Genomic DNA, 14,882 nt, shown 5'->3' with positions numbered 1-14,882 from the left:
CGTTTATCGCACTTACGCTTTGCGATAACGTCAAGTCTTTTAAATTTCGCGCGAAAAAAAAGGCGAAGCGGCGGGCGTTTCAGGTTGTTCGTATTGTGGGCGGTAATATAGTCAGTCTATACAAAGTGTAAAACGGTGTTGTTTATTGATAATTGCGATTACGGTTTAAGCAAAAATTTCTGCAAAATGAATTCTTGCGTAGGTGCGCAAGGTTTTACTTGACATAATGGTTTTCAGGAACCTAAAAAGTGATTTCAAGTCATTTTTCCGTGTAGAACTCGGAGTTTTTGTCGTCACTTTTTTCGCCGAGTTCACAATAATTTTGGTTCCTATAACTGCGACGATGTTTCAGCGATGATGATGCCCAGGCGACGCTCGCCCGGGCGACCACCATAGCAAAGCCGAAAAGCAAATGCTGGAAGATACAAAAATGGAGAAGGATTTACGTCACTGCTGCTATTGTCGTCGATGAAGACAGGAACTCGTATTTATGCAATAGTTTGGCATTCCCATCGTAAAAAATGCCCCAGATATGATACGCTAACATTTTTTTCGCATAGGAATTGTGAGGTCTAGGAGCCGATATTCACTTTTTACATTGTTTCTAATGGGATATTATGCTTTGATTAACGTCATTTCATTTATCGTCACATTTTTCAGGAACGGTAAGTGACGTTAAACGAGGACTCACTGTACTTATTTTAGCTCACTTATGGCTCACCAACTGTATAGATACCTTATTTAAGGTAATACTGCCAATATTTTGGGGAAAAGTTAAAATGAAATTATCACCAATATGCAGTAGTAGAATTGAGCGAAAGGGTGCATTGACGGCAGGGTCATTTTGCACCACTACTCAATCGTTTGATTCAAGACGCATTATAAATGGATCTTTAATACGCAATTTGTTTACATTAAATAGAGGGGAACTTTTAAATTTTATTAAAAAGACTCAAACAGATCAGAATCAAACGGCTATGAAGACGTATGGAAATATGGGATAATGAATAATATTAAAGAGGGCATATATGTTTATAGTTTATAAAAATGCAATTGGAAGTTTATTTGACAAAATCTATGGTTCAAACGATGTCTATGAGTAAACAACCAAATTAGAGTATAGACCACCCGCACAACACAACTCATTTTTGCCTACAGTTCTAAAATTCCATTTTGGGGGCTAAAACGCAGGTAAAATAATATTTATTTCAATTGAATTTACAGTTTTAGCGAATGAGTCATCATATGGTAGTCAATTATTCCACAAAAAGTAATAATAAGATAAACTATTTTAACCCTTTCGAGACGGCAGAGTTTTCGTCTTAGCAAGACTGCTGTACTGAGCCCCAAGAGACTCTTCTTTCTTGAGGTACGGAGCATTTTTGGAGGACATTCACTAAGAAGGGTCTCGCGGAACCTTTTTCGACCCCTCCCTTCTGGGACTCTGCATTATCTCCGACTCCGAGATCAGTTGTGCTCCCTCCTTTACGGGTTTACGACCATACCTGCGGCATTGGTTCACGGTCAACTTATGCATTGCTTATGTGTATTTAGCACATGGATAATTGTTGCTTGCTCGTAAATTTCAGACTTTGATTTGAATTCCTCATTTTTTCCTGAAAATTGTCAAATTTTAAACGAAATTCTAAGGTCAATATTAACTCATTTAATGCAGCAACAATTTCCATGCTAATGTTTATACAGAACTCGAGATATAAGTTAATATTTATCGTAGAATTTCGTTTAAAAATTATAAACGCAGCTCAAAAGACAAAGAATTTAATTCTTAGTTTATATTTCTTGAGAAAAGAACAAATATTTATTTCTAAAACTGACTGGATAAACAATTGCATGACCCCTTACCACTAAGAGGGGTACTAAAAGACGAGGGGTCCGGGTACCAGCTCCCGGATTCCGAGGACAAATCCTAAACCCCGCAGCCTTGGGTCCCGAGACAAAGACGACGTAAACCCGCGACCGTCATAAAAGGAGGAGAGCTAGAAAACGTATATATAAGGCTTTTGTTCTACTGGCCACGAAAATCTCACTTGTAAATATACGGCTTTCGTCTCCCGGGTTAGGAAACGTCCACATGTGTATATACAATATATATATGTCTTTAGTAGGGAAAAGGTTAAATTAGCATCAATCATAATGACAAATAATGTACCTGTGGAGCTATTTTCAACAAGAAATTCAGCCAAGGCTGAGAAAGAACAGAACCTGAACACCAAGTATTCCACTAGGAAGCTCTCTCCTAGTTTCGTGAAGAAACTACCCACAACCCACCACTCTCTTACACGTGTTTATACGGTACATATGGTTAAAGCTGTACATCTGAGGATATAAGGTGGAAAAAACTAATGATGGAGCAGCTGGGGTGGTCTGCCCAGGTAGGCTAGTCGACAATCGCCAGGAGCCCCACGTTAAGGGGGCCCTAACAACGCTCACTTCTATCGTGAAGCGTATATGAACGGCATAATAAAAACTATTCAGATTACTTCAAGCAACGTTTTTTTGCATTATAAAATTCTAAGGTTCCATTATTTGCTTTATTTAACAATAATCAGTGTAAAAAATATAAAATTAAATTAGAATATAATTTGCCAGTCTCGGTGGCGGCAGGGTGACGTTTTCGCCTGCCGAACAATCGTGGGTTTGAGTCCTGCCTGGGTAGGTTCCTCCGGTCCAGGGCGTGGTTGTTCGTGTATACTTATTACATTTGTTGAATACCCCAGTATAAAATGGCCAATAAGAGCTGTATCTGATGGTTTGAGAATAAAATAAAAAAATAAAAATACAATAAATAAAAGCATCAAAAAATGAAGTGTCAAAAAAAATAGAGAACCTGATACATAATTTTATGAAAGGGATATTCGAAAAGGCTAGAGGTTTAGTGGTGTTTTTAAGAGCCAGAGTAGCGCCAAAAATCCATTTCCAGGCATTTGATTTCCTAAAATTTTCCGGGTGAGGACCCCCAAATTCCCCGGTAAGGAGGGGCCCCATCATGAGCTGTGGGCCCCCATTCACCTCAGACTGCCCCCGTGGAGCAGTGACAGTGCAGACTGGAGTCTACTGGTTTCTAATGCCATTCGTATAAACTAAGGCGATGCCCTGACAATTCATATTGTAGACGTGTCACATCTTCTATTCCTACTTGAAGCTGACTGATAATAATGCAAGGAAATCATTGGTTTGCTGGGAAATCTCTGCCCAACTCCAGGGCAGAGTCATTCACAGCACCAATCACTCCGGCATGTGGCCTCGGCAAACTTCAAAACTACCCCCAATATCCTTATCAAACCCTCTTTACAGCTTCCACACTACTTACACAATCTATCCATTTGATCATCACCATTCTTCTCTAATACCATATGTCAACAGCTTCCAAACTAGATTTCTATGCTGTCATCAGCCATGCCTCACTACCATAAGGAAGCATACTTTACATTTAAGTTGAAATTGTGGCGGGTTCGTCGCGGAGGCCCCATTTAATGACAACCCCGGATAGACAGCGGGCGCCGAGGTCGCGGAGCTGCGGGAGCGACGGATATAAAAGGCCGTGTCTTGCGGCAGACGGGGGTTATTTTGCTGTAAAACCAGACAGTGTAAAGTTGCTTGGTGGCTACTGAATAAAAAGGCCGAAACCCGGATCAGAGTTTACTTATTTTTACGGCAACAACACATGGTGTCAGGTGTGTTATTATGTCGAATAAGCAAGTCGAAGGGATAGGAGGTCCTACCTGGTCCATACCCCAGCAGTTTTCCTTCGTGGCGGAAGATTGGCCAAGATGGAGTCGACGGTTCGAGAGGTACAGACGAGCTTCTGGACTCGCCAAAAAGCCAGAAGATGAGCAAGTCGACGCATTGATTTATGCAATGGGTGACGACGCGGACGATATACTATCATCCTTCAACCTATCGGCGGAAGAAGAAAAGAAGTACAGTATCGTGTTTGGAAAGTTTGAAGAGCATTTTGTCCCGAAGGTAAATATAATTTACGAACGTGCCCGTTTCAACAAGCGACTGCAAGGAGAGACCGAAACGGTGGAAGAATTCGTTCGTAATCTGCATATTCTCGCTAAAAACTGTAAATTTGGCACCCTGCGTGAAGAATTGGTGAGGGACCGTCTGGTAGTTGGTTTGCGGAACGCCAAGTTGTCCGAAGCCCTACAATTGGATCCGGAGCTTACGCTGGAGAGAGCCGTTACAAAGGCGAGGCAAGCAGAAGACGTGCACAGGCAACAGACGCTGATAAGGAGTAACTCAGGGGAAGATAAAACAGTCCACTCGCAGGCACGAGGATCTGAGGTGGACGTGGTGCGGAAGAAGGCTCCACGGCACCAGAAGGCATCGACGTCAACAGCCGCCCTACCCGACCAAATGAAGGTGAGTGGTCGCAAATGCCCACGGTGCGGGAAAACGCCGCAGCACGCTTTCGCACGATGTCCGGCGCGTCAATCTGCGTGCGCCCTTTGTAAAAAGAAAGGACATTGGGCAGCAGTTTGCAGAACGAAGGCGGTTGCTGAAATTGACAAGCGGCTACCCGGTGAAGACGACCATTTCTTTTTGGGAAGCATTTCGACGGGAGAAGAACCATGGAGGGTCTCACTCGTCATCGGTAACCAAGAAATCCCCTTCAAAGTCGACACAGGCGCGGATGTCACTGTCATCGGCGCCGAATTATTTAAAACGTTGAAGGGAATACAACTCGAAAACACCACAACATTCCTCCGCGGCCCAAATCGAAGCAGATTGCAGGCCAAAGGAAAATTCCGGTCACTTCTACGTTGGAAGGATCGCGTGTACGAGGACGAGATTTTCGTGGTGAATGGAGTTGAAGATGCGCTCTTGGGACGTCCAGCTATATCATCCCTGGGAATTTTGACTTGGCTGCAAGAAATAACAACTGGCCATCCGGAAGAAAATTACCAGGAACTTTTTCGTGGGCTAGGAAGAATGCCGAAACCTTACGTCATTCGCATCAAGGATGAAGCCGTGCCCTATGCGGTATCTACGCCGAGAAGAGTGCCCTTGCCATTGAGAGATAAGGTTGAGAAAGAAATCAAGAAAATGGTGGGGGAAGGAATAATAACGGCGGTAGAAGAGCCGACGGAGTGGTGCGCGCCCATGGTAGTAGTGCCTAAAGCAGACGGAGTTCGAATATGTGTAGATTTCACTAAATTAAATAAATGCATTCGGAAAGAACAGCACGAACTGCCAACCGTGGATGAATGTCTAACACTGATGAAGGCTTCAGAAGCGAAAATTTTCACAAAATTGGATGCTTGCAGAGGATACTACCAAATACCACTAGAGAGGGAATGCCGTCCGCTGACTACTTTCATTACCCCTTTTGGAAGGTATTGTTTTAACCGGATGCCGATGGGATTATCTTCAGCTGGAGAGCATTTTCAAAGACGAATGTCTGAAGCATTGACGGGGTTAAAGGGAGTAGTCAACGTTATGGATGACATACTCGTATTTGCAGCGACGCAGCCGGAGCACGACGTGAGATTGAACGCCGTCCTCCAGCGTCTTAGAGAAAATGGGATCACGTTGAATCGCGAGAAATGCCGATTTCGGGTCGCAGAGACAAAATTCTTAGGTCATGTCATATCGGCCGAGGATGGAATCAAGCCAGATCCTGAAAAAATTACGGCAATAGAGAAATTGCCGCAGCCCGAAACGGTAGCAGAGATACGTCGATTTCTTGGAATTGTGCATTATCATCTGAAATTTCTCCCTCACTTGGCGGATGTTACCCAACCGTTGAGAGAGCTGATGAGGGAAAAAGAGCCTTTGCCATGGGCTGCTACGCACACCAAAGCTTTCCAAGAAATCAAGCAAAGATTAACTAGTGCCCCATCATTAGCCATGTACGAGACAAATCGACCGACAAGAGTATTAGCCGACTCATCGTCATATGGATTGGGAGCTACACTAGAGCAGCGGCAGTCAGATGGTGATTGGAGAGCGGTATGTTTTGCGTCACGGACGTTGACAGATACCGAAAGACGCTACGCCCAATTGGAAAAGGAGGTATTAGCGCTTACCTGGGCGTGTGAAAAATTAGCAAATTATTTAGTAGGCAAGAAATTTCTTCTATGTACGGATCATAAACCACTCGTCGCACTATTGGGAACAAAACCCCTCAGCGAATTGTCCGCCAGAGTGCAGCGTTTCCGTATGCGCCTCATGCGTTTCGACTATGAGGTAATTTATGTTCCCGGAAAGAAATTGTATACGCCAGATGCTCTCTCACGATCACCAATCTCCAAAACCCCAAAAGAAGGCGATATTCTCACCGATGAAGACGTGGAATTGTACGTCGAAGCTGTGAAAACGGATTTACCAATGAGCGACAAACTCATGAAGGAAGTGTTGAAAGCGCAACGAGAAGATGAAAGAACTCGACGAATAACTAAGTATGTGAAAGAAGGCTGGCCACGTAAAGAGAAACTGCTGTTGGAGGATACCAGCTTCTACCACGAACGAGCAAATCTTTCCCTCCTTGACGGGCTACTAGTCAAGGGGACCAGGGTTTACATCCCGGAATCATGGAGGAAAGAGATATTGAGCCGTATCCACGAAGGTCATCTAGGTATTTCAAAGTGCCGGAGGCGGATGCAGCAGTCGGTGTGGTGGCCAGGAGCATCCCATCAAATACTGGAAATGATAAGCAAGTGCCCGGAATGTCTCGAACGTCGTCCATCGCGAGTAGAGCCGTTGAGACCTACGGAGACACCGGCACGGCCCTGGCAGATGGTGGGAATGGATATTTTTCATAGCAGAGGGCGTGAGTACTTAGTCATCGTAGACTACTTTTCAAAATACCCTGAAGTCGCGTATTTGGAAAATAAGCGGGCCACGAACGTGATAGCGAAAATAAAATCAATATTCGCACGTCACGGAATCCCACAAGTAGTCCGAACGGACAATGGGCCACCGTTTGGAGGAAGAGAGTTCCAGGAATTCGCGAACAAATACGGAATGGAGGTCGTAACTAGCAGTCCATACTACCCAAAGAGTAATGGACTAGCGGAAGCAGCGGTGAAAACGGTAAAAAACATACTGGCGAAAGAAAGAGACCCGTGGGTGGGGTTTCTTGCATACCGTGCATCACCCATGGAGTCGGGGTATTCCCCAGCGGAACTACTAATGGGACGTAAGCTGAGAACGACTTTGCCATTTCATCCTACGAAGTTGAATCCCAAATGGCCCAGGCTCACGGTCCTACGGGATAAGAATAAGGTCATCGCGGAGAGACAGAAGAGGAACTACGACCGACGACACCGGACGAAAGAACTACCCCTATTGCCTGCGGGAGCCACCGTTTGGGTGAGAGATCGTCGGGAGTATGGAACGGTTGTCGGAGAGTCGGGCCATCCCCGGTCCTATCTCATTGAGACGGGTAGTGGAGTCATCAGGAGGAATCGGGTGGCGCTGACATTAGCTGAACGGCAGCCGAGTATTTCGAGTGATTATGAAGCATTTTTTCCAGACCTCGAGTCTACAGCGAAGAGCCACAGCCCACCAGAGACGGGAGTATTCAGGACGAGATACGGACGACTTGTGCGTCCCCCTCAACGATACACTCCTTAGACCCGTTTCCCTGTTCCTTTCCCTGTTTTATTCAGTGTTTTTTCAGAAGGAGAGATGTGGCGGGTTCGTCGCGGAGGCCCCATTTAATGACAACCCCGGATAGACAGCGGGCGCCGAGGTCGCGGAGCTGCGGGAGCGACGGATATAAAAGGCCGTGTCTTGCGGCAGACGGGGGTTATTTTGCTGTAAAACCAGACAGTGTAAAGTTGCTTGGTGGCTACTGAATAAAAAGGCCGAAACCCGGATCAGAGTTTACTTATTTTTACGGCAACAACACAGAAATTAACTGGATCCAAATTTCAATGCTAACATTTAAAGCAGATTCCTTTCTTTGAAGAGAATTCTCTCAGCTTGGAATATTATATTATTTATTTACTCCTAATTTTGAAACATTTCTAGTCACTTGGCTACCCAGAAGCAGATCTCCTTCATCTCCACACATGTTAGGTAAAGAGTGAAATGGAATGTTCTACTTGGAAGTTTCACCACCTGGGACAGAAACGTATCCAGACATCAGAAACCTATATCTCACTTGGGTGCCTTCCACTGCTAGAGTGATAATTAGGAGTGCACTTTGACCTTTCTCACCTCAGTGGGGTCTTTGTCATTTAAGGGTGGAATAGCGCTCCATCCATCGACTGCTGCATAGACACGATGGCGGACCCACTTCCGACGCCGAACACAAGACTTCCAAGATTTCTCAGGGTGATAGGCAGCTGGGAAGTCAACAGCATAAGTCCAGCCCTGAAGATAAAATTGAATAATTATAAAATCCAAAGGTAGAACTTCAAACTACAATCTGAGTAAAAAAGGTCAATCCAGGCATTCACAGAGAATAATGTATGGATAATCCCAATAGATAGAACCACAAACACGGACGAAAGTCTGTTATTCCTATGACCAACTCCAATTGGGTTATTCACCAATGGCATCATTTTTGTTGTTGCATTGCATAAACTTCTTTGATGACTTTTAGTTGCTAACATTTTAATCAGTGGCGTAGCCAGGGGGTGGGTCCGGGGGGTCCGGACCCCCCCCCCCCCAACTATAAAAACACAGTTACTTTGCATCATAAAAGTAAACAACATATTGAAAATTCGTGAATTTACAAAGGATTTATTTGAAAAATGAAGTTTTTTTCGATTATTATTAGTGTTAAAATTAGTTTAACACCTGTTACTTCGTACCCTGTTTTTCAAACATTTTCTCCCCTGGTTTTGGACCCCACCTCCGAATGAAATTCCTGACTACGCCACTGATTTTAATGTTTTTTCTCAAGTATTTCTTAATCTTTGTATCTTGCACACTTTGCTGCTATTTCATTTTTCATTAACCCTTTCCTGCCAGCACCTAAAAAAGGAAAATGTTTTCCGAGCCGTGAATAGCAAGAGAATATTTTAAACTTTTCTGTACAGAGCATATTTTGGGGATAAGTTGTCCAGCTACATCAGACTCCCACTTATCCGGCTGCTGATCACTCATGTTGCAGATTCTCTGAGACTCCTTTGATGTTTACTGCGATCTTCATAAAAAATATAATCAGACGGAAAGCATAATGATTATTGCATTTTAATGCAAGGCTGTGCGTATCAGGCTTATTATTTTCATTAGAATTCCCTTTGCCTAATGGAATTATTTCATATATTTGCTGACAAGAAATGTTTAAAGTTTACGCGGATGTCTGTTCTGACATTAAAGAAGATGATGGGTGGCGAGAAAAAACTTTAAATTACATAATCATAAAAGAGTCTCCCACGGTTAACCAATTGTACATTAAGAAAATCGGTTTCTATGATCTTGAAACGTTTTTTTCGCACCGAAAATGCACAGATATTTCTGTGGCCTCACATGAGGTTGAATGCAACCCAAGGGACCTGAGATTTGATCGCACTAAGGCATGTTTAGACGACGTCCACCAGTCAAGCGTGTCAACCGCACAGGTCAAACAAGAGACGGGGGAGCAGAGGCAAAGGCAGAGGGGGAAGTGTAAACAGAGACAAAGGAAGTAGGTACAGATTGTATGAGTTGCAGCCAGGTGCTCACCTGCGTTTGCCGGAGCAAGAGCAGTTATAATACATGAGAGTACAACCACATTATTGTTGCCAAAAAGTTAGAGGTCAGGCGAAGAAAGCTCTCAATGAGTCCTGAGAGCCAGCTAAAATAACAGAATATGCACATAAATAACACACATACAGTTTGATTTGCATACATTATTAACTTTACAATATATTAAAGTGAAATTTGGATTATCTGTGCATTATTCCGATTATCTGTGCTGCCTCTCCCCATCATTAGATTAAACACGAGTTTGGTGCATTTGTGTTTCCATTGAAAAGTGCTTTTTCTTAGCACGTGGGTGTGAAGAGACAGTGACCGACCTCTGCGTCGAGGGGCTGTCCATTGAGGGAAGCCTCGACTCGCCACGAGCTCTCCTCCCATTGCCATGCCGGCGACGGCAGAACCACCCTCTCCAGCTCACGCTCCACCAGTCCATCCTCGGATGAGAAGTGTGGCCGGTCCGTGGGCAGCAAATTCTTGCTGAATCCATAGCCAAGAGGGATCCAGCGCTGGAACGAATGTGAAATGAGGACTATGTGTGTTAATCATGACACACGTTTTAATTAAGTTCATTGCATACAAAGCTCCCACGCACAAAACTATGCCCTGAAATTGAGCTTGGGGGTGAGTAGTTGAGCTTTGGCCCTTAACCATATGTCCACTTAACCATATTACCATGCACACCTTTTAATCCTTCCCAGTGGCATTAAAAAACAGAGTGCCCATCATACACTAGGGTACCAGAGTATTTCCACTTTATATGGCATTAAGAGGAAAGAGACACAGGCCACTTTCCAATTGGCAATTATTCACCCTTTGTGCACTTTTCATTCGTCAACTTACGGATGTGACGACAGCAAGGGAGAATCCAATCGGCGAGGGTGCAAGGGAACGAAGGGTAAGTGAACAAGGGAACGCGGATGCTCCCTCATTAACGTGCCCTCGTAGGAAGTGGACGTGTAAATGGCGGCAATGGAAAACTCAGAAATCTTGAACTGGAGTTGTAAGTAATTTTGTGTTTATTATGAGCAAAGAGAGCGTCCAATCGGTGCCAGAAAAGTCAAAATACTAAGCTGTCTAAATTACAAACGTAAACTAATCAAGAAGCAGGGTGAAATTGATTCTTAAATCAACTACCAGATGTCCTAACACTACCTTGCGCTTCACATTTCGTTACTGCCAATAGTTCGCATTATTTCCATTCACACTTTATGGCGCCAGTGGAGCATTAGCAAGGGAGCAGGGTGCAAGGGAGACAGGGAACAAGGGAATGAGTGGACTGGACTACGTGGATTGGAAAACGGCCACAAAAACAACCTTTTTCTTAGTTTCTTCATTCAATCCTTGCTGGTTGTGGAGTCCCAAGTTGAGACAACCTGCCAGGATTGTAATACTACACACAATATAGCACTGGTGTTTTTGATACTATAATTTTCTTAAATCAAATGCCCAAAAAACAGTATGCACCTCCTACAAAGTGTGTGTGGTGCATGGAAAAATACAGTAGGTTTTAAACTTACAAATGTAAGAGGCGGCTGTTGTCTTCCTTACCTCATTTCCTTTCCCAGCCAAACTCAGCGATAACTCCTTTTCTTTTGGCTCCCACGATTCCCCCACCACCCAACCCCAACAGGAAGTGCTCGCATGGCCACGTAAGGTAAGACATCTTTCTTAAGATTGTGAGCCTGCTACGCCCCCGAGAGAATAACAGAAAAACGCTTACCAGAGGGAGATGACAGTACGCTGGGCAGTCAACGTGTGTATTCAAATGAAGTAAGAATAAAGTGTGATTTCTCCGACATGTGACTTCTCCCTTTTTCTGTGTGACTTTCCTTACACTCCTGCAGATGACGAGGACGAGAGCACCCAGCAACTTACACAAATATAATTTCACTGATGTTGTTTAGTTTTCATGTTGCTGTACTCTGCAGCCCTGAGGATTCTCAAATGAAGGTGCGATACAAAGGTTGATGCATTATTCTGGAGACCAAATCTCAACGAATCATCCACATATATTATAAAAAAAAGGATTGGTCAAGAAATACTGCATTGTTATGTCCACAAGATAAGAATAAAAAGGCTCAACACTTTCACTTCCACTCTGTCTTCGCCAATACCTTTGTATATACATAGTTTAACATAATTTTATACCCAGGGCTGGAGGTGTAATGTTCAGCAACCGCTGATGTGTCCCATTTATGAAGCTGCATTGCTCTTTTGGGCTCTTTAAGCATTTGGAAGATAGATTGCTCGCTCTGTCCCACGTAGCTTCTGCCACAGCAGGAGGGAATCTCATACACTTCCACACATTGAAGAGGATGATGGCAATCTTTCAGTAAAGGTAGGACATATTTAACTTTCTTCACCCTGAGGAAGCGAGTATTGATGTTGCCTTTCTGAAGGATTCTAGCAATTCTATCTGTGATTCCGGAGATGTATGGGGGTTTAGTAAATGCTAATGCCTTTTTCTTGATATGGTCGTCCTCTTGAAGTCTTTCTGCTGTCTTTCTTTCATTGCTATTTTTATGACTGAGAGACTGGAGCCATTACTTCACAGAGCTCACATAAGGTGCCGAATTTCACTTTGGATATGCTCTGCATCACACACAATTTTGGCACTGTGGGTTCCCATTTTTATGATGCAGGTATTTTGTTGTTGATGATAATGTGATGTTGAGTTTAAATATCTGTCAGCATGGGTCTTCTTTCTACACACTGAGTGGCCTAGACTTCAACCCATATTTCTTTGAACCTGGACTAGATTCAAATATGAATCAAACTTGCCAGTCTGGTGAGAGTAACCATCTCTGCAGCTTCCCTTTAGCCTGATGAAATATAAAAGTCAGTTATGTACTCTGGTTGCAATTTGTCCTCAGTATGAATTTGAATCCCCAAATTCAAATGTCAATCTCAGTTTGCCATTTCCCAGCCAGCCAAATAAACATTTTACCTTCAATTTTATGAGTCAAAATTAATTTTCCAGCCACAAAAATGCTCATCTTCGTCCATATGGCCTTTACTAGCAACTGACTGATCAATAATACCTAATTTCATTTCCAGTTAAAGGACCCTATTTTCAGACAGTGAAAAATTGATGTTATAATATACAAGCAGAAATTTTTACGCTGGATTCCCGCTTAGTGTCAAGTTTGATTGAAGCTTAGTGTTCAGTTTACACCAAGTGTGCACGGTTGAGATGTGTCCATATGATTAAATCTTGAATCCAGCTTTCTGGCCTCAATTGTCAAGTTTGATTCAAGCCTGACTGACCAGTTAGGTCAAGCGGGAATCTGGCTTGATTCCAGCTTGCGTTGCTGTCAGGGAAATTTACTTTAGTAATTAATGTCAAGAACATGCAGCCCGGATTTAAATTTGAGTTCTGTAAGATACACATGCTATGCACAAATATTAAGTTTCTACTTTTTCAAAAATGAAGTGCAGAGCTGAAGATTTTTTTCATGACATATACCAAGGCTTTGTACTTCCATATCATTGGCCAGTTACACTTCTTTCCAGGAATTAATAAAAGACAAAAGAGGTTACCTATAGCTTCAGCTGAAAAGCATCTTATAGTCATGTTACAGGGAACAAATTGCGATAGATGTAAAACATGACAACCCAGTTGTCAAGATGAGCATCTGGACGTAGGTACTTAATTAAATAAATAAACGATACGTTAACTCACCTGGTTTTCAAAAGCCTCTTCCTTAATGCGAATCGGTAAATCTACGGAATGGACAAGCACGTATATCTGTCGGTCGCCGCCGAGAGCCCAAACACTTCTACCTCCCGCAGAAGCTTGCTTAATTTCCACACCTAGGTATGGTAATTCCTGCCATATCACGTAGTCATTGGATGGATCTTCAAATTCCCCACTGAAACAAAAGGAATGGACGAGAACAATGAGTTTACACGCGAGAACGAGTAAATATTTAGATGGGGTAATTTAGACAGCATAATCATCACCACACGCAATACGGATAGATGAACGAATACCTGTCGACAGTGCATCCTGAATGCCCATCGTGAGGAGTAAGTAGTTTGTGAAGCCTGCCTTCATTGCTCACGGCAAAAAGGGGCATCACTAAAAGGACACAATCGCCAGCAGCACCAAATAGGAACGAAGTCAGTGAATCAAAAAAGCATACAGAGTCATCGTTTCACAGAGCAGCAAATGAACTGAAAGCCGCAACGGTCAAATTCAGTGTTCCTCACTTCGATATTTCTGTGAAACTAGATTTAATTTCCTGCACAACTGACGGTTAAGAAGAGTTTTTCTCAAAGTCTACTCCATGATAAGCCAAGCTGGAATGTGCTATCGGAAATTCAGGACAAGGATCTCGCAATAATAACATCAAATAGCAGTCTTAAGATTCTATGCAAAGCTATAAATCCATAGAATTATATTCCACTAATAAGTACTCCTTGTCATTAAAAGTGAGACGTAGAAACTTATTTCTGTCAACAATATACACCATTCATTAATTGGGCACCGAATCGCTGTCCGCAGCTGACTACGCCTCCTTTTGGTGCAATGCCACAGTCATTTGATACACAGCTGAGCATCGTGATGCGTGGACTATACTGGCGCTAAAGTTGAATTCACAAGGATCTGAGCATTGGAAGGTTTTGGATCTGAGGCTTCCCTAAGGTATGGTTCGCATGAAACTCTGAAAGAATTCTTAAGAATTTACGAAATCTACATAAAATACAGAGAATAAATTAGAGCTCCCATAAACACACTCTCTATCTATCTTAAACAAATCTTTTACGACAAATAAGAACTGCATTAATGGAGGCCCTATGATAAGATTATGCAAGTACTCAATGGTGGCAGGGGCGATAAAATTTTGATATTGAAAAATTTCCAACAAAGGGGCCATTAAAATAGACTAAATAACGTAGGTATCGTTATCACTATCGTGAAAGGGTGAAAGTGTCTGACTGGAAACGATCTTCTCTTTCTTGATTCTTGATATTAAAGATAAGATAAAACGATTACTGTACGAAATATTTTCTTTATTTTAATGTGAAAGTTATAAATATGAAATTAAATGATTGAGGCTCCGTAATACACAAAGCAAAACGAACGTAATGAGGACAGTATTAAAAATTTTGTCTATTTTTGAAGCGTCTGGGGGGGGGGGGGGGGGGCGTGCCCCTTTACCCTTCCCCAACAACCACCAATGACTATCGTCATCATCGCCTTTTCTGCCTGT

The 14,882-nt window shown here is 43.0% G+C and overlaps 1 protein-coding gene across 1 annotated transcript in view; it reads right to left on the bottom strand.

Moving 5' to 3' along the window:
• Positions 1-14,187, bottom strand: part of LOC124161467 (tectonin beta-propeller repeat-containing protein) — an 88,151-nt gene extending 73,964 nt beyond the window's left edge. Inside the window, exons 1-4 of the mRNA XM_046537788.1 lie at positions 13,660-14,187; positions 13,349-13,538; positions 9,984-10,172; positions 8,194-8,349 (exon numbers count right to left, since the gene is read on the bottom strand). Coding sequence (XP_046393744.1) covers positions 8,194-8,349; positions 9,984-10,172; positions 13,349-13,538; positions 13,660-13,745 — 621 coding nt within the window. The 5' untranslated portion in view covers positions 13,746-14,187. The remainder of the gene's footprint in view (positions 1-8,193; positions 8,350-9,983; positions 10,173-13,348; positions 13,539-13,659) is intronic.
• Positions 14,188-14,882: the final 695 nt, after the last annotated feature.

Source organism: Ischnura elegans, chromosome 6, assembly GCF_921293095.1.
Source record: "Ischnura elegans chromosome 6, ioIscEleg1.1, whole genome shotgun sequence".
Lineage (NCBI taxonomy): Eukaryota > Metazoa > Arthropoda > Insecta > Odonata > Coenagrionidae > Ischnura > Ischnura elegans.
Note: the sequence above shows the minus strand (reverse complement) of the source record. Positions and strands in the feature narration are given on the sequence as shown.